The 23954-nt window shown below is 43.1% G+C and overlaps 1 protein-coding gene across 3 annotated transcripts in view; it reads left to right on the top strand.

The window, feature by feature from the left end:
* The window catches only part of LOC137416131 (E3 ubiquitin/ISG15 ligase TRIM25), a 30592-nt gene extending 6638 nt beyond the window's left edge, over positions 1-23954 (top strand). For 2 of the 3 annotated variants that reach the window (XM_068101659.2, XM_068101658.2), the window contains exons 2-8: positions 13486-14116; positions 14250-14345; positions 14663-14860; positions 15021-15043; positions 15190-15314; positions 16286-16363; positions 18481-23954. In XM_068101659.2, coding sequence (XP_067957760.2) covers positions 13514-14116; positions 14250-14345; positions 14663-14860; positions 15021-15043; positions 15190-15314; positions 16286-16363; positions 18481-19004 — 1647 coding nt within the window. In that variant the 5' untranslated portion in view covers positions 13486-13513 and the 3' untranslated portion in view covers positions 19005-23954. Of the gene's footprint in view, positions 1-1693; positions 1781-13485; positions 14117-14249; positions 14346-14662; positions 14861-15020; positions 15044-15189; positions 15315-16285; positions 16364-18480 lie in introns of those variants that run through there. The other variant, XM_068101660.2, reaches the window with a different exon arrangement.

Raw genomic sequence — 23954 nt, forward strand, 5'->3', positions numbered from 1 at the left:
GGCTGAAGCTTTTGGAAACCCCCTGTTTCATTCCTAGTGAGCACACACCTTGACTTTCTATCTGGCTGAAGCTTTTGGAAACCCCCTGTTTCATTCCTAGTGAGCACACACCTTGACTTTCTATCATTGGCTGAAGCTTTTGGAAACAACCTGTTTCATTCCTAGTGAGCACACACCTTGACTTTCTATCTGGCTGAAGCTTTTGGAAACCCCCTGTTTCATTCCTAGTGAGCACACACCTTGACTTTCTGTCATTGGCTGAAGCTTTTGGAAACCCCCTGTTTCATTCTTAGTAAACACACACCTTGACCTTCTATCATTGGCTGAAGCTTTTGGAAACCCCTTGTTTCATTCTTAGTAAGCACACACCTTGACCTTCTATCATTGGCTGAAGCTTTTGGAAACCCCTTGTTTCATTCTTAGTAAGCACACACCTTGACTTTCTATCATTGGCTGAAGCTTTTGGAAACCCACTCTGTATTTCATTCTTGATTTCGCTGTTATTGTTTTGTTGTAATGAAATGTCGGCACCATGTTGCATCCAAATAAGCTATTGGTTAAATATATAGGTAGCTCTAGAGGAAGAAATGGGGGTGGGGGGTGGGTGGGTGGTGATTGATGGGGTTGCAACCCCTTGATTGGTGGCACCCTCACGGTCACAGCATCTGCTGTCACGTGATTATTATGACGCTGTAATAATTCATAAATAGATGGCATCTTGAGATTGAGTGCCGCCCTGGATTTGTGTTCAGTATACAAAAGTTCAGTGTTTCTCCACGGCATCAAAGTTTGAGTGTTTTCCCGTTCGTTTCTTTGTCAAATTTCCGCTGCGTATTTTGTTGTGTATGTGTTATTGTGTGTTTCTATTTGGTTTTGGTTTTGTAGTTGTTGCAAATTTGTGTGTAATTAGTCGTTTCTTTGTCCGCGCCTCGTGCGGCCTGGTGTCTCGTGCGGCCTCCTCGTCTCGACTTGTGCCCCGCCCCCTATATTCTCGTTTGTTCTTTCACCTCTGCTCCTGCTTTCTCAAATCCACGTTCTCACTTAGAGACTTTTCCCGGATTGTTTTCATGGTTTTGTTTAAATATTTATTTAAATATGTTTAAACCGCAGCGGTGATCCCGCCCCGCCCCCCCCCCCCCCCCCCCCCAGGATTTCCATGTTTTAAACGTTTCCCAGTGTGTACCCTGGATAAGAATAGGTACGCCGTATCCCTGCGTGTCGTAGGAGGCGACCAAGAGGGTTGGCGTCAGGAAGGGCATCCGGCCATAAAAAAACATTGCCTCAAAAAGAGAACCATGACAATTACAACTACATGTGGGCAGGGTACAGCCCGAAGTGGAGATCGGTTTCTGAGGTTTGGGACATGGAATGTAGGGACAATGACAGGGAGATCAGGAGAAGTGGTGGAAGTATTGGTCAGAAGAAGAGTGGACATATGTTGTGTGCAAGAGACGAGATGGAAGGGAAGTGGTGTGAGAATGGTGAAGGGTAGGCAGGGACAGAAATACAAGTTTGTGTGGCAAGGGTGCCTGGAGGGCGTGAATGGTGTTGGTGTCCTGTTTTCTGAGGAGTTTGTAGACAGTGTGGTGAGTGTGACTAGAGTGAGTGATAGGTTGATGATGGTGAAAATGATGATTGGAAAAGGATGATTGGAAAGCTCTTGGTGAACGTCATCTCGGGATATGCTCCGCAGGTTGGTCGGAGCGATGAAGAGAAGGACAAGTTCTGGTGTGCGATAGAGAAGCTGATGGAAAACGTGAAAGAGGAGGAAGTTGTTGTGGTAGGAGGAGACCTAAATGGACATGTGGGAAGGAGTATGGATGGTTTTGACGGAGTTCATGGGGGTTAAGGATATGGTGTGAGAAATGGAGAAGGTGAAAGGATTTTGGAGTTTGCTGATGGAGCTGATTTGTTGATTTGTAATACTCAGTTCCAGAAAGAGGATAATAAGCTTGTTACATACACGTCAGGTGGGTCGATGACAACCGTTGACTACCTGATGGTGCGTAGGCGAGATAGGGGGCACCTCCGAGACACAAAGGTGATCCCGGGGGAGGAGGCTGTTTCACAGCACCACTTGGTTGTCTGCGACGTAAGGGTGAAAGGTGCGAGGAGAGCTCGGCGGGTGAAGTACCAACCGAGAATGAAGGTGTGGAGGTTGAAAGAGGTGACAGTAAGGGAGGCATTAAAAGAGAGGCTGAGTAGGGTCGAGGATGATGTGGTTGACTTGAAAGTGGTTGGATGTCAATGAAAGCTAGTCTGTTGGGAGCCGTTGGTGAGGTATGTGGATGGACAAAAGGACCACCGAGGCACTCGGAAACATGGTGGTGGGATGATGAAGTTGGAAAGAGGATTGACGAGAAGAGGAAGAAGTTCAAGGAGTGGCGGAAGGCGAAGGGTACGGAAGCAGAAACAGCAGAGCATGAAAGTTATACGGCAGCCAGGAAGGCTGCAAAGAAAGAGGTAGCAAAGGCGCAGGAGGCATGTCGGAAAATGTTCGGAGAACGCTTGGATTCGGAAGAGGGTCAGAAAGCAGTATTCAGGATTGCAAAGCAGATAGCGAAAGAGAGGTGTGATGTGATGGGGGTGAGCTGCTTGAAGGATGAAGTGGGACAAATCGTTGTCGACCCAGATGGAATTAAAGGAAGATGGAAAAGATATATGGAAATGCTGTTGAATACAGAGAATGAATGCGATGGCAACATAGAGAGTAACCCAGTTTTAGGACCGGCAGAGAAGATAACTGAGAAGGAAGTTGAGGAAGCGATAAAAGCAATGAAGGGTAGAAAAGCGGGAGGGCCGACGGGAGTTGTGGGAGATATGTTGAAGGCAGCAGGAAGTTGGGGTGTGAAGAGAATGACAGCGATCTGTAATCTGGTGGTGAAAGAAGGCCGCATTCCAGTGGATTGGGAACTGAGTACCCTCGTCCCTCTATACAAGGGGAAAGGTGACCCTCTGGAGTGTGGCTCGTACCGAGCGATAAAGTTATTGGAGCATGGAATGAAGGTATTGGAAAGGGTGTTGGAGAGGAGGATAAGGAAGAAAGTGAAGATCGCCGAAATGCAGTTTGGATTTATGCCAGGAAGAGGAACGACAGACGCGCTTTTCATTGTGAGGCAGTTGCAGGAGAAGTACATGGAGAAGAGGAAGAAGTTGTTTCTTGGGTTTGTTGATCTGGAGAAAGCATTCGATCGGGTTCCACGCAAAGTATTGACATGGGCATTGAGGAAGTTAGGAGTGGAGGAATGGTTGATCAGAGTAGTGATGGCAATGTACAAAAGAGCGCGCACAGCTGTAAGGACGAAGGACGGGAACAGTGGTGAGTTTGAGGTGAAGGTGGGGGTGCATCAGGGGTCGGTACTAAGTCAACTACTATTTGTAGCTGTGATGGAGGTGCTGGCTCAGAACGTAAAGGAGGGTTTACCGTGGGAGTTGTATGCAGATGATCTGGTGTTGATTGCGGAAAGTATGGATGGACTGAAGGAAAAGATGAACACGTGGAAGGAATGTATGGAGACAAAAGGTCTGAAGGTGAATATCGGAAAGACGAAGGTGATGGCAAGTGGTAAAGCATGTGGTGAGGTGGAAAGAACTGGGAAGTGGCCCTGTGCTGTGTGTAGGAAGGGTGTCGGAGTGAACTCCATTCAGTGTACAATGTGCGCTGAGTGGGTTCATCAAAAATGTTGTGGTCTGAGAGGGTCATTAACCAGTGTGGCAGCTACATTCAAATGTAAGGTGTGCACAGAGGGAGCTGCAGATGGAGGAAATGTTGAGTTGGATCTTGGAGACGGCGTGAAGCTGGAAGGTGTGAAAACATTTTGCTACCTCGGAGACATGCTGAATGGAGAAGGTGGATCAGACTCGGCAACGGTTGCTCGAGTGAGATGTGCATGGAAGAAGTTTCGGGAATTGAGTGGCGTGCTGATGATGAGGGGAGTGTCGTTGAAGCTGAAGGGAAAGGTGTATGCTGCATGTGTGAGAAGTGTTATGATTTATGGGAGTGAGACATGGGTAATGAACGTGTAGAGCAGCAACGAAGGTTGGAAAGGGTGGAAATGCGAATGGTTCGACGGATGTGCGGAGTATCGTTGAGAGAGAGGAAGACAAATGATGAATTGCGAAAGATGATGGGTATAGAGCCTGTGATTGATGCTGTGAAGAGGAACAGGTTGAGATGGTTTGGTCATGTGTTGAGGAAGGATGAAAGTGACTGGTTGAGAAGAGTGATGGAAATGAATGTAGAAGGAAGTAGAAGACGGGGAAGACCGAGAAAGACTTGGCTAAAGATGGTGGAAGAAGAAATGCGGGCAAGGGGGTTAACAAGGAGAGATGCAGAAAATAGGGCAAAATGGAGAAGATTGTCATGGGGACCGCAAGGCTAACCCCCGCTCTAGCAGGGAAAATGGCCTTTAAAATGCATGTTGTTGTTGTATACAAAAGGATTATTGTTGAGGAGAACTCGATTTGAACTTTCTGGGCATTCTAAACAAACGTAAGGTTGCTCTGTCAAGGTCCTCATAGATCATTTGTTTGGACCACAGTGGTCTATTTATAAGGTCTTGTAACAGCCTCAGGACTGTATGCAAAGTCTGCAATATAATCCAGAACAATATAATCCACAAGCAGCTCATTCCCAAATCAATGCAGAGAAGAATAATAAACAATTAAGATTCAGTATATCTCCAACTTGCCAGTTTCTTCCAGTCTTTCTTCAGCTGCTCCAAGCGAAATTTTATTGTTAGCAAATAAAACTCCAAACATATAAATCCACCTGGTTCGATTTTGCAAGTATATTGGTTGGTCTTGTGCATTATTCTGTTTGTCTGTTTGTCTGTCAATCGACTACAGGTCACAATTTTAAACAAATCTTCACTAAACTTCACCAGATGGTGGAGTTGGTAATAAGGAAGAAGCCTATTGATTTTGAGGGCATTTTTCAACCGATTGACTTGAAAATTGAACAGCATTTGCATGTTGTCACTAAATTGGGAAACAATTTTTGAGGTCAAAGGTCAACTCGAGGTCAAACCTCAAAAATAATGAATTTTCATCTGAAAATAATCAATTTTCATCCTATTAACTTGAAAACTAAACTGCAATTGCGCAGTGCCCCACTGAATTGGGAAACCAAATATTTGAGGTCACAGGTCAAACTTGTAATGTCAATTTTCATCTGAAAAATCGTCAATTTTAATCTGATTGACCTGAGCTTTGAATAAGATCATTAATTTTAATCTTGATGAAATGGACAATTTGATGGATCCATGGCAACCTTTTTTGGGGGGAGAGGTGAATTTTGGAAGGATTGCGCTCTGCATGACGTCTTGTTTTTTTATATACATATATATTTTTCAGTAACATCAGAGTGATATTAAAATAGGTGATTGTAACTGATTGTAACCCAGGAATTATTATTATTATTATTATTATTATTAGTATTTTGAGTGGAAGTTGCTTGAGCACTAGATCGGGGTGTTGATCCACAGTATCTTTGATTTGACATGCTCGTAAAGAAGGAAATGGGCCTCGTCAGAAAACCAGACAGTCAAGGAAGTACGGCTTTTGTTCGATCTTGTGTGCAAAGTACCAGCACTTTTTCACTCTTTCCTGCATATGAGCTGCAGTCAATTTGTTTAATCTGAATTCTGTATGGACAGACTTTCACGTCGCGGATGAGAATTCTTCCCCGATTCGTGTGACATTTCAAGCTCTTGACTCCGATGCCCGAGATTTCTCAGGGCTTCTGCACACTGGATCACAAGCAAGGTCAAAGTTCACAGGAGACCTTGCATCTTGATGTCCCGAATGTGTTGGTCCTCCAGCACTTTTATGATTGAGATTTTTGACGGGGTCTTTTTCTCTGAACTTTTTGACCCAGGCCATCTCTGAACTTTTTTTGAATGTTCATGACTTGCAGTGCAAGTTGCAAACTCACGTTTAAATGTTTTAGGGGTTGTCCACTCAAATTTAGCATTCCGTTTTCAGAAAAATGTCCACAGAATAAGTCTTTCGCCTGATTGTCCACTCGTGTCAATCACACCTAATTGTCCATGACTTCTTTAAAAAGGGAGGAATTGGCGCTAACTTTTGTAGTCTGTTTTCTGGTTCACTCTTCAATCACCTGGAAAATAGCCAATAACCAGAGGTTATCATTGCTATGAGGTAAGATGTTGGATAAAAGGTGGGTTCTGGTTTTTATTTGTTTTTATTTTTGGGTGTAAGGAGGTGAGGTCACCCTGTAACTCTCCTTAAGCATGTCGTACACAAGGATGTCGCACCTCTTGCTCTTAATGTTAAATTGCATAACATACTTGAACTAAATTTTTTTAAAAATTCCTTTTAATTTTACCTCTCCAGTTGTTTACCCAGTAGTCGGTTTTGTTATCCCCATGCATTACACAAACTCCGCTGATTTACTGTAGGTACGTTGTAAACGACGTTATGTGGCTGTTGAGATGGCAGGTGTGCAATACGATCGCCGATGAAGACCAGGTTTTATTAGTAACTCAATCCAACCTCATTAATGTATGTATGGGTTCTTCAAAATGTACTTGGAATGAGATACACTTGTCCAATAAAGGTTCAGGTTTGTGTTTTTGGTAAGGGATTCTATATTGAGCAGGAAATGCTCTCAAACATTATTAGACTTGTCTGTTGATGTCACACCATGTTTACTGCAAGGAATTATTGGGGGGCAGAGGGGGGGGAGGAATGTAGGTTCAATCCATCTTGGTTTCCAATACTGTACTTTCTGGACAGGTGGCACCAATTTTTGCTCTTTGAAAATGTGCCACAACTAAACCTGCTGCCTCATTGCATTTTTATCTGTTACCAACCAATCCAAGGAGGAGGAGGTTGAGGGAGCTTGACTCAGAGTAAATATCAGCACCATCTTGTCCGCTCGTATTGTAAACGACATCTGCAAACCAAGATGAGAGATAAACAACCCCTGTTTTTTCTTCCCCAGAATTCCTTTGGTAAACATATCTTGACCTTAACAGGTTTGGAGTCCATTGCCTGTAAATATTGCACAAGGAAAAGTAGGATGAATTGCATAAACTACCTGCCCATTTCCTAGCTATACTGACCAATGATATGATGCGGCTATTATGGCAAGTGTGCAAAAAAAAAAAAAAAAAAAAAAAAAAAATAGGTGTGCAAATATGAGTGATGAGATGGCAGGTGTGCAAACGAAGAATGACACTCCATTAGCCAGGTACACTACAATTGGCTTTTCTCACTGCCTTAGCATCTGATTGTGACAACATGCAGTTTTTCGAAATGTAGTAAATGACAGAAAAAAGTCCAACATTGCGTCGAATTGTAAATAAAGTATTTGCTATATTGTTTGACCTTTCTGTGTGCGGTTATCCACACATTATTATGAAAAGGATAAACATAAACCATAATTTGATGCTCACGGGATACTGTCTATACCCGGAGCATGAACACTGCCAATGTTGCACTCGTGTCGATCACAATCGGAGACGAGTGTCGCTGAATCTCGGTGCCCATCACTAAATAGTTAATGAATGAAATTCCATCTAACAATGTATGGAGAGCTTCTTCTATCAATGTAGGGAGAGAGAAATGAGAAATGAAATTTGATTTGAATTGCTCCACTTTGTTGAAAATACGATTGCCGGAAAAAACTGTCAATTTTTTTTTTGCCTTTTAAAATCTGCAAAATATAGGTGAGATTGCCAAAAAAAACACCTGGTGTTTTTCGATGTACAGACTGCCACATCTGCCGACTTCCTTTGCAGATGAGCATACGTGGACATCGTAATTGAGATTGATTTAGTGTAAAGTGCCATATCCCTGAGATGTGGTTTCCACATTTTTTTCCCCTACTTGCCATTTAAAATTTATTTTCATTTCATTATTCTCACATTCGTCAACCCAGTGGTGAAACCCCCCCCCCCCCCCCCCCCCCAGTGGTGTCGGGTGTTTTCGGTTGTGGAAGTGGAAAATTGAATTTTTTGGGGGGGAATTTTACTTTGACTGGGTTCTGCATAGATTTAGATGGAATTTTATTCATTATTTGGTGCCAGAGATTGAGATTCAGCAATACTCTTCCGAAGCAGCTGATTGATATGAGCGAAGCACATTGGCTGTGCTGGACTCTGGGTATGAATGTTATTCCTTGAGCATCGAATTGCAGTGTATTATTATGTGTTTTGCCACTTTTTCTTTTGGTAAATTTGCCTTGGGAATTAAGCCCAGCGACTCGCACACAAAATAATGAAATGAAAAAAATGAAGCCTGGCCAACATGAATGCACAAAAATGCTGCTTTCCCCTCTCCTTCTTACCCCCACCCACTCCCACCCATCCCCCTCCCCCCTCCATTGATAATGCCAAACGGAATCTGCCGCATGCAGCCTTCACATTTTTACCCTCGCACTTTCACCCTCACACTTCTACCCTCACACTTCTACCCTCGCACTTCTACCCTCGCACTTCTACCCTCGCACTTCTACCCTCGCACTTCTACCCTCGCACTTCTACCCTCGCACTTCTACCCTCGCACTTCTACCCTCGCACTTCTACCCTCGCACTTCTACCCTCGCACTTCTACCCTCGCACTTCTACCCTCGCACTTCTACCCTCGCACTTCTACCCTCGCACTTCTACCCTCGCACTTCTACCCTCGCACTTCTACCCTCGCACTTCTACCCTCGCACTTCTACCCTCGCACTTCTACCCTCGCACTTCTACCCTCGCACTTCTACCCTCGCACTTCTACCCTCGCACTTCTACCCTCGCACTTCTACCCTCGCACTTCTGCCCTCGCACTTCTGCCCTCGCACTTCTGCCCTCGCACCTCTGCCCTCGCACCTCTGCCCTCGCACCTCTGCCCTCGCACCTCTGCCCTCGCACCTCTGCCCTCGCACCTCTGCCCTCGCACCCCTGCCCTCGCACCCCTGCCCTCGCACCCCTACCCTCGCACCCCTACCCTCGCACCCCTACCCTCGCACCCCTACCCTCGCACCCCTACCCTCGCACCCCTACCCTCGCACCCCTACCCTCGCACCCCTACCCTCGCACCCCTACCCTCGCACCCCTACCCTCGCACCCCTACCCTCGCACCCCTACCCTCGCACCCCTGCCCCTCGCACCCCTGCCCCTCGCACCCCTGCCCCTCGCACCCCTGCCCCTCGCACCCCTGCCCCTCGCACCCCTGCCCCTCGCACCCCTGCCCCTCGCACCCCTGCCCCTCGCACCCCTGCCCCTCGCACCTCTACCCTCGCACCTCTACCCTCGCACCTCTACCCTCGCACCTCTACCCTCGCACCTCTACCCTCGCACCTCTACCCTCGCACCTCTACCCTCGCACCTCTACCCTCGCACCTCTACCCTCACACTTGTGTATCCCACTGCGGAGTACTGGGCTGTGAGCAGTCACACTAAGCACCTTGATACTATCTGGCACACTGAAGTCAACCTCTCTGCCGTGGTCCTCTGTGCTGACTTGCATCACACCCTCCCCAGACATTCACAGGCAAGCACGAACTTGTGTACCTTCAGATACAATCCAATGCTGTCCTGCCAATCCGCGAAGAGATGCTGAATCCTCCAGGACTTTGTGAAGCCACGGAAGCCTTTCTGGAATAGGGGACCTGCAGTGGCCAATACTAAGGGGGTGTGGCAGCAACATTGGAAAAAGGCATCAGTTCAAAATGGCCAGCTAATTCAAGATCCCACGAAGGAGCCACCAGGCTTTTACCAACAGACGCCAATGGAATGGCCTTGACTGTGAACTCTACATATGATTGGCGGTCCTTGCATGTAAAGTGGAAGCAAACTGAGAGCCCTGTGTGCACCTGTGGACATCAGGATCAGACTGTCCTACATGTCGTACAGGTCTGCATGCAGAGGTGATTCAGTGGGTCTTTTGCAAAACTTTACATGGCCACTGATGGTGCAATCAAATGGCTCTCATTACCATATATGAAATTATAATTGTCTCCAAGTAGCCTGGTGTTGGCTTAGCGGTTAGGGTGCCGGCTTGGGATCCTCGGATCCTGGGTTCGAATCCCGGTCGATCGCTGAATTAACGCCAGGGGGGTTGACTCAGCCCGTCATCCTTCCGCGGTCGGCATATTGAGTACCAGTTCACTGGTAATTCCCTGTGTGTCGCAAGAGGCGACTAACAGAGTTGGTGGCAGGAAGGGCATCCGTCCATAAAACATTGCTTCAAAAAGGGGACCACGGTGCCTGAAAAAGGCCAACCCCTGCTCTGTGGGGAAAAAATGGCCTCTAAAGGTGGTTCAATTGTCTGCAAGAGCATATGAAAGAAGACCAAACCCCCCCAAAAAATTGAAAATTGAAATGGAAAAAGATTATTGGTCTTTACCATAAGTGTTGTCAACCAAGCACAAATAAATGGTGGTGACACAAGGAGTGATTGCAAGGAAAATGTGCTGCAGGGTTGTAGGAATGATCAACACCACATTCAGGCAAAAATATTTCTGATTTTTGTTTGTCTGCCCATGCAGCGGGAGATGTTTGGTCTGTCTGTCTCTATTAGTCTGTCCTATAACGTTTTTACCATTTGAACTTTTGTGATCAAATTTTCAACAAACCTTTGAGAATTTATTTTTTATGTTGAAGGATCCAGTCATGGACTATATAGTCCTCATCGGGGCCAGGCTTTAAATAAAGAGCTGCATTGATAGAAAAGTGAAGAAAGGGAAAATAGTCTAAGTTTTTGAGGAAGTACAAAATCTGCTTTTTGAAAAAGTGAAGGTCGTAAGTGTTTGGAAATACATGGGAAGGTAAAGAGTTCCATAGTTTGGCAGTGTTGGGGAAGAAGCAAACATCATAACAGCCCACCCTTGAGTTGCCAGTGGCCACACAATAATCATGTGATGTAGTGGCTTGTCGAGTATTCCGTGGTCTCGCTAATGGTGAAGGTACACAAGCAGCAAGTTCTTGGGAGCATAAGCCGAAGCAATATGTGTAGAGAAGAGAAAGAGTGCCAACTTTGTGGCGTGTTTCGAGTGGGTCGAGTTTGAAGGTGTTGAACCACCAACAATTACGGAGATAGAGCAGTCGGAGAGAAAGCTCGATATGAGAGAGCAGAGTGAAGGAGGGAAGCTTGGATATCAGACCCTGATGCCAAACTCTGTCAAAGGCTTTTGAGATATCAAGGCCTACAACAAAGGATTCCCCAAATATTTCCCCAATGGAGTGGTGGTAAGTACAGTGATGTTCACAACCTTAATCACCCGTGATGTACCAATGTTTGTTCAAGGCATTGGAAAAATTGGGATCTGAGGAGGTACATGGGGTGGGAGGGGGGGGGGGGGGTTGCCCCCCAAAATAGGTTTTTTGTTTGTTTAAAGTCTTACGATTATGTTAGTATGATTCTACATACTGCCCTGTCTTCTACTTACCCTCGCCAGAGGAGAGGGTATTGTATTTGAGTCCGTTTGTCTGTTTGTCCGCACAGACTAAATGTGATTTTCTCTGCAACTGTTGGTCCGATTGACAGGAAATTTTCACCATAGGTGCACTTCCACCTGCAGAATTTTTTAATGATAATTATGACATCATAGGTCACGTGGTTCGGCCGCCATCTTGGAAAAACCGAAACATTTTGTACCTCCGAAAGCGCTGAATAGACAAAATTGAGACATGGCTCATTGTAACGAACTCCATGGGGAATAAAATATGTTAATGATGTCATAGGTGCCTCCATTATGACGTCATAATTCGACAAGTACAAAACTTCATCCAATGGAGATAATTTTTTGAGCGTCATGTCGGCATAAACTGGTGGAGAAAAAAAATAAATTAAATGATGTCATCGGTCACGTGGTTTGGCCGCCATCTTGGAAAAACCGAAAAACTTTGCACCTCTATATCTCTGAAAGCGCAGAATAGAAAAAATTTAAACATGGCTCATTGTAAAGAACTCTCCATGGGGAATAAAATATGTTAATGATGATGTCATAGGTGCCTCCATTATGATGTCATAATTCGACAAGTACAAAACTTCATCTGATCAAGATTAAATTTCTTGAGCATAATCTAGGAATGAATTAATTTAGAAAAAAAATAATGATGACCTCATCGGTCACGTGGTTCGGCCGCCATATTTGTTTTAACACAAAAGCCTTAAAAACCACTGAAAATACATCCTGGCGAGGGTTTGCAATCTCTGATTTCTCTTTTTCTTGTTTTTGATGGCCTCATAGCAGGAATTAAAATAGTCAAAGAAAGCTCTAACGTTTGTGGAATTGGGAGAGGAGTAAGTGAAACAGAGAAAAATAGTGATGGTCAGGAGACAAATCTTAAGCCAGATGACATCAAATTTTGGAGATTCGAGGTCCACAAGGAATCTACAGCAGGCGTGTTGATGTTGGAGTAGACACAGACTCCTCCTTTACTGCGGAATCGTGAGTGAAAGTTGTAGTTTTAAATGTTAAAGGAGTTGAGAAGAACATCATGTGACACTTTGATCTCTGAGAGAAGTAAGATATTCGGAGATGTACTTGCTCGAAGATGTTAAACAGAGGAAGGATTCGAAGAAAGACCATTAATGTATTTGAAGAACACTAATTAATAATTGGGTTAAAATGTCAAAGGGCAAAGTCACCAAGTCGAAACTGCCCTTGCTAGCCTGCCCACTTGTGCGTAAGACAGGCGTTTAAATAAAAAATAAAAAATCATTTCCGTGTTTATTTTATCTGCTTGCACTTTGAGATCCTTTATAGTTTAACGTTTCAGCTTTTGTCGTCGAGCTTTCAATTGAGAACATGTAGAACACTTTTTTTTTTTAATTGAGGCTGTTTCCATCAGGTTTATTTCAGCACAAAGCAGCACGGTCGGGTTTTGCGTTTGATATGCTTTGTTACCTACGCCACCTGAGATGGATGGAGGTTGTTTTCACCCCTATCTCTGTTTGCCTATCAGCAGGATATCTCGATGTTGTGGATGGAATCTGATGGACACGTTGGGTGTGTGGCAAGGACTAATTAAATTTTAGTTTGGTGAAGATTCAGATCCGATGCAAGGATTTAAAAAAAAAAAAAGAAGCAGATTCTTCACCATTGAGATGGGGCCAAAAAACGATATGTATCACGATATATCAAAACTGTGGATGTATTGAGTAGGTGACCACAACAAGCAGGTTCGATTTTGGTTCAGATATGGCCTATCGGTGAGATACAAAACATAACCTGTTCAGCCTGGCAGAGGTATGCGTTCTACGGAGTGCTGTTCTGGTTTGAAGAATGAATTTTGTTTTTAATATAACCATCTGTTGTACTTTGCAGAGAAATTTTATTCTGCCTGCAGTTTAATGTTTTAACGATTTTAACTGCATCATCACATTGTTACACTGGTTTGTGTTTTATTCATTTATTTATTAATTTATTTATTTTGCTTTGTATAACTGCATCACACCATGCTTTAGAAAGACCTTTTTGTGAAGTTATTGTCTTGCTGACTCTTGTTTTTGTCCCTCCCTGTGCAGGAAACTTTTCTCCAAGGTGTTTTACGAGATGGCGGAATCCTGCCATGCTCGAATCTGCCACGATGATCTTAAATGCGGGGTATGCTTAGATCTCTTTATGGAGCCAGTGACGCTGGTTTGTGGGCATTCGTTTTGTCTTGATTGTGTAGAACACTACTGGGTGAACAGAGGTGGTGCTACACGCTACACCTGTCCCACCTGCAGGCAGGTATTCTCTCGCATGCCGCAGCTCAGCCCAAATGTAGTTCTCTCCAGAATGGTTGCACAGATGAAGCTGCAGGTGATGAAGATGGAAAAAAGAAAAAGTAAAGCCAAGACTGGGGACGGTGTTCCTGCGGACAAAGAGGAAGAGATGCCTGGAAAGTGTGAGGTTTGCAAAGAAGAGTCGGTGAAGTTTTGTGTACCTTGTGAGATACAGTGCTGCATTACGCATGTTAAACCCCACCAAAAAAGAGGGCACAAGCTCGTAGAACCTGACACTGATGTGGAGGCTTTGAGATGCACTCAGCATGGGCAGTTGATCCAACTCTATTGCAAGGACGACGGGACCTTGATGTGTCCACAGTGCATGCCAGGAAGTCATCAGCATCACGAAGTTCTTTCGGTTGAGGCAGCTCACATTGAACTCAAGGTAACTCAGATGACCTCATTCTATCTGTGGATGAGTTTGTACACGTTTTTCATGACTTCAGGTGGGAATTTTAATATTTTATTTGGATCATATTTCTTACCAGTATTTAGGCTTTTTCCCCTTTTTTTTGTAGAAGCAGTTGACTGAAAAAATGGAAAGCATTCAAGAGTCTCGTCAGAATGTGGCTGCTCAGCTGCAGCAGCTGAGACTCGAGCAATCGCACGAACAGGTATGAATGCCAAGGCCTGTTCAGTTTGCGATGTTGCACATGAATGCCCATTCCCAAGCATTATGGCCATGGCAATGCACCTTGAAGTTTCATGAAACCTTCCTGACCTTAACTCTCCCGCTCTGCAATGCTGAGGGGGTAAATGACTGAGTTGCCAATAAATTATCGTGATTATTTTATCCTTTATCTTTTTTCTTGGTGCCATACTGATGTTTATATTGGGGATTGAAAACCCAGGTGTTCAATTTGTAATTGTGTTCGGTTTGAGATTGCACAGTGTTGCCTATTTATTTATTTATTTTTGATTGTTGGAGCAGAAAAGAAATGAGCTCCATGAAATTGTGGACGAGGTTGTGGATATAATGAAGGCGCGCGTCAAGGCAAAGGAGAATGCTGCCCTTGCCTCTTTGAGGGAACGCAAACATTATATGGAGAGAGAGATGCAGGCGATCCTAGAAGCCCAAGCTTTGATGCAGCAAGAAATGAACGAGTCAAATTCGCTTGGTGCTCTACAGGTGGGCTACTTGTGTGGATATTGGGAGCACAGGTTATTTTACATCACGGTTGTCTTTTGAAAATGCATTTTTCATTCTTGTGCAAAACATCTTGTGATCCTTCTTATTATTTATTTATTTATATTTATATTTATTTATTTTTTTTCTCCCCCTTTCCTAGCTTCATAGTGATATACAACATAGGTGAGTGGAGTAACTTTACACTTGCTTGACAGGTGCACACACCACTTGATCCCTTTACCTCTTCCTTCCAACATGTTCTGCTCTCTTATTTATACCTTTGCTGCATCTTTGCCATATTGTCGTTACATGATCCTTGTTTTGTCCAGGTTAGCAGCTCTGGAGAAGGTAGCCAACACTCCACGCACACCTGTACGCCTAGATGTGTCTGAGGAGGTGGAACAACTTGATGCATACCTCCAGCTTAATAAGGATGTCATCAGTGGTGCTTGGCGTGAGTTTTGGTACACGGGCCAAAATGACAACTGGCTATGTTGAAATTTTCAATGAACATTTTGGTTTTTATTATTGCAACAATATTCTTGCATTGGTAGGAAGATATTTTGACAGACGGATATGCAGTATTGGGTCCACTGGACTTTTTCAACAAAATACAACATTTAGGAATTTCTCCTTGCTACTTTTTATGTCCACAATGAGTCCGTTGACCACGAGTAAGGTACAACTGAACAGTTCCTTCCTAGAACAGACCCAACCAGTTGCTACTGAGGATTTGAAGGAAGAAGATTCTGATCTTTGAATTGATGTAAACCTTTTGATAAACCTTAATTGATTTGAAGGCTCCCATCCATTGAATTTGCTTTGAAGATCAAATGTGTGCAGGATGTTGCCTCGAGCTTCTGCATACTGGAGGTGAAAGATGGGAGAGCAGGAGGCATAATGGATTTAACTGGTGAACAAGGAATAACTACTAGAGCAATTTCTGGCATTCATAATCTGCATCTAAATATTGGTCAACCGGTCTTTGAGGCTAGGCCGAACCAGGCGTTAAAGTGGCAGATGCATGGTACCTTTAGTTATTTTATTTCTCTTAATGTGTGTGTGTGTGTGTGTGTGTGTGTGTGTGTGTGTGTGTGTGTGTGTGTGTGTGTGTGTGTGTGTGTGTGTGTGTGTGTGTGTGTGTGTGTGTGTGTGTGTGTGTGTGTGTGTGTGTGTGTGTGTGTGTGTGTGTGTCCAGCATATTGAGGCAATTTTTAATCGCGATAAAGCAACAGATCAATGGGAGTTGGTTCATGTTTTAATACAAAGGAGATGACATTGTTGAGGTAGCCTTGCCTTCTCTAAAATGCACACATGTGGGACATTCAATATGAAAGTGAGGGTAGCTTATTTTGTGAATTTGAAAGATGCAGGTTATTGATTCACTTGGTGCTGCTTGTTATTTTATCATATTGGATGTTGCAGCTCCACATGTCACGCGGGAAGAGCTCGAGAGGGAACCGGAAATGGCCCTTATGCTACTGAAGAACCTGAGGTGTCTCTGTAAGTGGGGGCAGGTTGGATCGAGTTATTTTAATTTTTTTCCAAGCTTTAGTGGCACCATACAACAACAACAACAACAACAACAACAACATGCATTTTAAGGCCATTTTCCCTGCTAGAGCAGGGGTTAGCCTTGCGGTCCCCATGACTATCTTCTCCATTTTGCCCTATTTTCTGCATCTCTCCTTGTTAACCCCCTTGCCCGCATTTCTTCTTCTACCACCCTTAGCCAAGTCTTTCTCGGTCTTCCCCGTCCTCTACTTCCTTCTACATTCATTTCCATCACTTTTCAACCAGTCACTTTCATCCTTCCTCAACACATGACCAAACCATCTCAACCTGTTTCTCTTCACAGCATCCATCACAGGCTCTATTCCCACCATGATTTTTGTCACCATGTTTTTTGAGAAATAAAATAATAAAAAATAAATAAAAAGGGGGCGGTGGGGGGTATTGTTATCGACTGTCACACGCTGCCTGGTTGGGTGTGCTTTTCCCAACGGTGGTCTTGGTCGTAAAAAGAGTAACAAAAAATTTGTGTAAGATTTCAACGTTTTTAATCTAGATTTGTCCGGACCAATATGGATTTTTTTTTAATGTGTAGTGCCCTGTGGTTGGGGGGCGGGGTGGTGGGGGGTATTTGTTCTTGTGTCCATGACCTGACCCTGGACACCCGCCTCCCCTTTTGTCCCGGCACGTTTGCAAAATATTTTGGAGGGCAGTGGGGTTTTTTTCTGCTATTCAGAACTACATACACACATACATTCAGGAACCTTCCTTTGTGGGGAAGTGGGGGTGGTGCAGAATTTTTGGAAGGGGGTGTGCCCTTGAGCTGAACTTGGGTACCACCAGCACTTGTGCAAAATCAGTCCCCCCCCCCCATGATTTCCAGAATTACACAAACGTGTATACAGAATGTCCGTTAGCTGGTGTGCATGGTTTTGTGTATCTGTGTGTCTGTGGAGGGGGGGTGTATAGCTTAAAACCTTGCCCAGATTCTGAAGTTCCTTCACCCAAAATTGGGGCCCCTCGGTGTTAGGTTCTGAAAGAATAATGTACACAAACACTTGAAAATATGTATATAGATTAATAACTTATTATTTTCAGTGGCATTCCTGGAAATCAAGGCCAGCTAATTTGCTGCACTTACCCACTTTCATTCCCTTTCATTCTCCTTGTTCTGGTGTTGTTGTTTCACTTTAAGTTTCTGACTGTAATGGTGGTTCCACATAGTGGGTCGATTAGTTTGACCCTCTTGACTTCAAAATCATTCTTCTACAGGGTTTTTACAAAGTGCTGTTAACCCCTCTGCAGAACGTGTTAAGTGAATATAATGAACACACGAGGTATGAATGTGAACTATGAATCGGTTGTTTCACATATCAACCATAGATGCTCCTACGTGAGGTCATTCGTGAGCCCACGTGCTCATTACTGCGTGTTCTTCACCTGAATAGTTACTTTGGTCTACCATTTTATTCTCGCAGGGATCAATCTTGTACGTATTAGAGAATAGGCTTACATCAATTAATTGATCAACACAAAATGTACCAGAGTAGATTATGATCGTGGGGGATTGGGGTAACAAGACTTTGTGAACACCCTGTACTCTGAATATTGTTCTTACTTGCTAAGAGATGTGAGAGCAGTTTGAGCAGGTCAGGGAAATCCTCATAGCAGAAATGTGTGAAATGAAGTAAAGCTTGCGTTGGGAGGCTTTTTTTGTGAATCCAGAGTGAAGGATGGCTGTTTGTCAATCCACTATTTTTGATTTGAGGCAATGGAACTGCAAACGAAGGAAGGCTTGTGGACAACAGCATCATTGCGGAGAGCGTATCTGGCCGTCACCTTCCCCCTCTCTCCTCTCACTTGTTGCTCTTTTTGTCTTTCCTGATGAATGTTTTGAGTATATCACACTTGTATACATGTTTATGAACTTGGAAGTGCCCTTTGGAGATTTCTGGATGTGCCTATTTAGCATTCAGAATTTATTTTGGGGAAAAGTTGATTGGGACTGCCATTTTGAATTTAACGAGTTAAAGTTGATTTCCCCTCCCCCACTCCTCCTTGTTTACTTCTCTCCTTTCTCTTGTGTGTGTGTGACATGATCATTTCAGATGGAAACTTTCTGACTTTGGATTCGACTTCTGCTCATCCAGAGCTTGTGCTTTCTCGCGATCTCCGCACCGTGACACGGAGTGGCTCCTTGCATCAGTACCCCGATTTCCCACAGAGGTTTGATCACTATGCCCAGGTTGTGGGAGTTGAGAGTTTTTCTTTGGAGCGCCTGTTTTGGGAGGTGGACGTGAGTCGTGCCGAGGATTGCAGTGTGGGCGTTGCTTATGCCTCGCTTTCCCGCAAGGGGGATGGGTCAGAGTGTAAGCTGGGGGCCAATAGCATGTCATGGTGCATTAGAAAGTGTGATGATGTGTTCACGGCGCTGCATGATGGGCAAGAAACCTTGCTGGATGTGCCAGGTATCCACCAGCTCTCGTTCTACTTGAACTGTGATGCTGGTGAGCTGATGGTTTATATGGGCATTTCACTCGTTCACACATTCAAAGCCACCTTCAACCAACCTCTCCTTCCGGCCCTGCAATTGTGTCGTGGTCAGTCATTGTCATTCTGCCCGTTGAACTGAGTGATCTGTATGTTTGACATTTTCTGCTGTTCCATTTGTAGTACTTTCTCCTTTTTTCTCATCAAATTTTTGTTTCGCATTGCATTTCAAAGTAAAATATCGATGCTTAATGCAAAGAAGGATGAGGTAATAAAAAGCAACTAAAATATGAGATTTTCAGAAAGATTGACAAGGTAATTGATGAGATTGAGAATAAAATAAAAAAAGCAGAGTTCCAAAGTTGCCCATCACTAGAAACCCCTGCTCAAGGGAAGGGGCAACTATTTTGTGTTATACTGTCATGTGATATTGTGTGTATTTACACCATATTTACTCGACATTATGTTGATGTAGATGGGATTATCAATTTGGACATAAAAAGGCACATCCAAGCAACAAAGGCAAATTAAATTCGGTTATGAATTCATTCATTCATTCATTCATTCATATTCATTCATTATTATGAAACAGGAAAGGGAAGTTAGTCAAAGGCAACGTTTAACTTGATCCACAAGCTTTGCCATGATGACTTTTCGTTCCACCAAAACGAAGAATTGGAACATTTTAGAATGTTTTGTACAACTTTTGGGACGTTTTGTTTCTGCAATAACTTCAAGTTGTTCTGTCCAGTGGTTCGGGAGTGCGTTAGCACGTATGATAACCCAAATCATCTCTGATGTCTGGTTTTCTTTTGATAATGCCCCACTTTCACTAAAGTGAATACAAGTTGGCGTGGCCATCCCAGCATAGTAGGACTTTCATTACAATTGAGAAGTTTCAACGAATTCCCTTATATCTGATTACTATAAATTTCATTGTACTATTGATGGAATTGGCTGGCGTCAGGAAGGGCATCCGGCCATAAAAACATTGCCTCAAACAGGGAACCATGATTGTCATGGGGCCCGCAAGGCTAACCCCCGCTCTAGCGGGGAAAATGGCCTTTAAAAAAAACAAAAAAAACGATTCATGGAATTGGAAAATTTTGAAATTAACTGACTTGTCACACCGCTTCCTCAGCGTATTGCATCATACACCCCTACATAGAGAACTTGTGTTCCTCTACACCCACAACTGAGTATTTAATGCCTAAACCCCCCCCTAATGTTACACCCCATGTGCAACCACTAGATTTGACTCTTTCCACCCAGCAGCTTAGAAGTGCATAAAGCATGTGCACGTGTGCGTTCAAAAATTGTATCCTGTATTATATCTGAATGCTTGATTACCAAAAGTTTTCCTCGTGTGAGTAACTACTGGAATATTCCTGTTAGATTGTAGCATTCTCTAAGTGATGTAAGAAGATGTGATTAGGCCAGAAATGTAGGCAAGAACTCAAATCGAGTTTAAATTGTTGTTTGGATGTGGCTCTGTTAAAATATTTTGTTTATGTAATGGACACCAATGAAGTGTCTTGAGAATTCGACTGGTGGCGGTATATGGTATCGTTGAGGAAGACATCAAGCACGATCAGGCAAGACTTTGCTTATTGAAGCTGTTTTTTGTCCAAGGCCTTACGGACGGCTACCCAGAACAAATTATGTTCTTAAAGTTTCAAGACTGAGGCATCGGGATGAGGAAGTTGGTGAGGTGCATTTCCTGTTATTGGGTTGCTCGGGTTTGAAAAAAAAAAAAAAACATTTTTTTCTTTTCTTTTTAATTATTATTTTTATAATATAAACTGGTGAAGGTGTCATAGATATTAAGATTTTCACGTAAATTTGTGGTGAATAGGAAGTTAGAAAGCTTGTGGTTGAGTTCACGTGGTGTTTTGTTTCATTTTCGACTTTTTTTTTTCTCGAAGCTCTGAGAACCTTTTCAAAAGTTAAGTATGCTGTACCATATCTGTATTGTTTAACTGTTGCCATTTTGTCCCTTTCCTGTTGTTCATTGCATTGCTTTGTTCCCACGTCTTGTTTATGTACTTGGTCCTGTCAAATTGAGTTTTTATCTCGTCCTCTTGAGTTCCACGCCACTTGAACATTGTTCTTTCTTTCTTTTGTTTCTTCCTATCACTTATCCTTGTCATCCTTCCATTTAACTTAAAACATCTCCAAATTATTATTTATTTTTCCAAGTAAAATAACCCCAACATTCCCACTCCCTCCCTCTACTTTATTCTCATTCTTCCATATGACTCATTCATTCACTCATTATTGATTCCTCTTCCAACCCCCTGTCCCCCTTCATCCCCTTTCATTCCCTCCATCCCCCTTTCATTCTCTTTTTTTTCATTTTTTTTTCATACTCTTCTTCTTTTTCTTCTTTTTTTAACAGGAGGGGGCTTATTGAAGAGCGAGTGCTTAAGGCTGTTAACCCTTTTATGGCTAAAACTCTCCACATTCTCCGGTCACCCTCCCCCCTCCCCTTCCCTCGTACTTCCATCCCCATCAGCTTTTGTTAACTCGGTCCCCCACGTTCCCCCCACCCCCGTTACTAATAGTTATGGTCTATTTTCAAATACCAATGATCTATATGTCCGGGGTACTATTGCAGCTCCTGACATTGGATGTTTAACAAAAATGGTATTTTCACAAGATGTCTGATTCCTCTATTTTTCCCTAGCTAGTGTCATTTCCATTTTGACAGGTTCCTCTGCCATGCTGTTGTTGCTTTCTGTCAAAAACTCCATTCATCAATGTCCACAATAACTATTCCTTGCCCAATTTAACTCGATAACTATTCCTTTCCCAAATGCATTTTTGATTCGCACTCTATTTCAAATGAAATCTCAGTGCTTAATACAACGAGGAGTTAAGAAAAAGCAATATTGTAAAAATATAGGATTTTCAAAAAGAATGAAAAACTAATTGAAACAGAGAATTTAGAGTTCCATAGTTGAAGAGCATAAGAAACACATGCTTCCTCTGCAACCACCTCATGTTTGTCGGTGCTGTGTATGCTCCACTAAATGATGAATAAAACTCTATCTACAGTGTGGTACCTGTGAGAGATTTGTCGCACCCCCATTTCTACCAAGCAAAAATGGGCCCTCAAGTTTGGCGAGTCAAAGAAGCAAAACGTAGATATACAATTGTCAAACGTCATTTATGTTCGAAGAAAGTTTTTATTTTTACGCCTCCGAAGTCGCCGGATGCGTTGTTTTCGGGTTGTCTGTCCATATGTCCGTCTGTGATAGGTTTTTGTTACCGCGGTAACTTATGAACCAGTGATGGGATTTTGACAAAAGTTGGTTCAAGTATGTATTATGATGCAAAGATGAACCGATTGGATTTTGGGGTCCAGGTCAAAGGTCAGAGTCTGTGATCGGTTTTCATTACCACGATAACTTAATGACTAAAGGGGAACTAAGTCTAACTTGGTACAAGTATGTATCCTGATTTAAAGATAAACAGATAAGATCATGAGGTCAGAGGTCCAGTTCGGTTAAAAATAGGACCACTCGACCTGGAGCTTATCTGGGCCTTGTCCAAATGTTGTAACCCAAATGTGGTAGCATTCTGATTGCTGGGTCTGGAGAAGAATTTTTTTTTTCCCTAAAGTTGGCCATTTTGACACTTCCAGGTCACTTGAACGCAACGAGCTTTGCAATTACTCATCAGGAGTGGAACCTTGCTGCCAAATTTTTTGCGGTACCTGGGAACAGACAGACATTTGGTGAATTATAGTAAGATTATGATTGGTATGAAACGGAGCAAATGTTTGAGCAGCAAATGTAGAATTTTTATAAAATATTGATGGTCGTAATATTGACTGAAGCATCTTGGCACACACTGGTTGTCGAAGTGATTCTTGAACCTGACGCATACTTTCAGTATTGTCACCACCCGGGGTTCAGTGATGGGTGCACCTAATCACCGAAAGCGACCCTATATCTAAAAACATGATGGATTTTGATTGGGAATAAAAGATATAAAGGGAATAAAATGCTTATTCTGAGGTTGATGCAAAATATTGGCATTTTGATTGACCCAAGAGTCATGTGACCGTTTTTTGCATTCTAAACAATATGTGAGCACTTTCCAAGTTCCTGTAAATGGGAGAACGGTTGCTTGGTTTTGTCTGAATGATGCAATCAAAGGGCACGTACTACAGGATATTGATGGTAAACATCGACAAAAGTTTCTGGTGAATCTTTTCAACTCAATCGATTTATTCAAAATTAAAATTTGTGTTCTACATTGAACTACTATCTTTGTGATTATACGGACCACTTCAGTAAGCTTATTTTAGAGGGAAATGTCCAAAAAAAAATTCCTTCCCCCACCACTCCAGCCTTGCTTGCTCCTGTTCTTGCAGCCCTCTGATTTTTCCTTAAATCCTCCAGCACACTTTTTCTTCAAGTAACCCATCCTGGTTTGATGCACACCAACTATTTTGTTCTTTTCTTCCTTTGTGGAACTGCCATCCTGATGTTATTCACCCCCACTCCTCCAGCACTTGACAATTTCTTGATGCACCCTTACCTACCTGCAATATTTTTCTATCCCCATTAGCTCCACACTTCAACTCCACACAATCTGCTTGCTTGCAGGTTTCCTCCCTACTTTTTGCTTTTTCATGTTCGTTCATTCCTCACTTTAATTTAAATTTGTGTGTATGTTTTTGCCCCATTGTCAGTATGTTGCCTTTGTGCCCTATGTGTCCTTCTCCTTCCGTGAACTGAGAATTTGTCACATGTAGACTTTTCAAAGGGAACATTTTTGGTTTTGCAATGCTGGTGTACTCGTTATAATGCGCAGTACCACCTCTATAGTTTGAGATTGGTGATGGATTCCAGAAACCTCCTGGCTATGATTATTTGCTAAGCAAAGAAGGTGGAGGGGGTGAGCAGCGTTATCTTTTCATTTGGGTCAGGCTTGGTTTATGAAATGCAGTACCTTCACTGTGATGAACCTTTTATTGTTCTCGAGACCAGATTGATTGTACAACTTGCATTTGTTTATGGGTATTATTGCTTCAACATGGTATTGCAATTTGTCATTTTCTTCAAATAAAGTTTAAATGATT

Source organism: Myxine glutinosa, chromosome 3, assembly GCF_964187855.1.
Source record: "Myxine glutinosa chromosome 3, kmMyxGlut1.1, whole genome shotgun sequence".
In the NCBI taxonomy this organism is placed as follows: Eukaryota; Metazoa; Chordata; class Myxini; order Myxiniformes; family Myxinidae; genus Myxine; species Myxine glutinosa.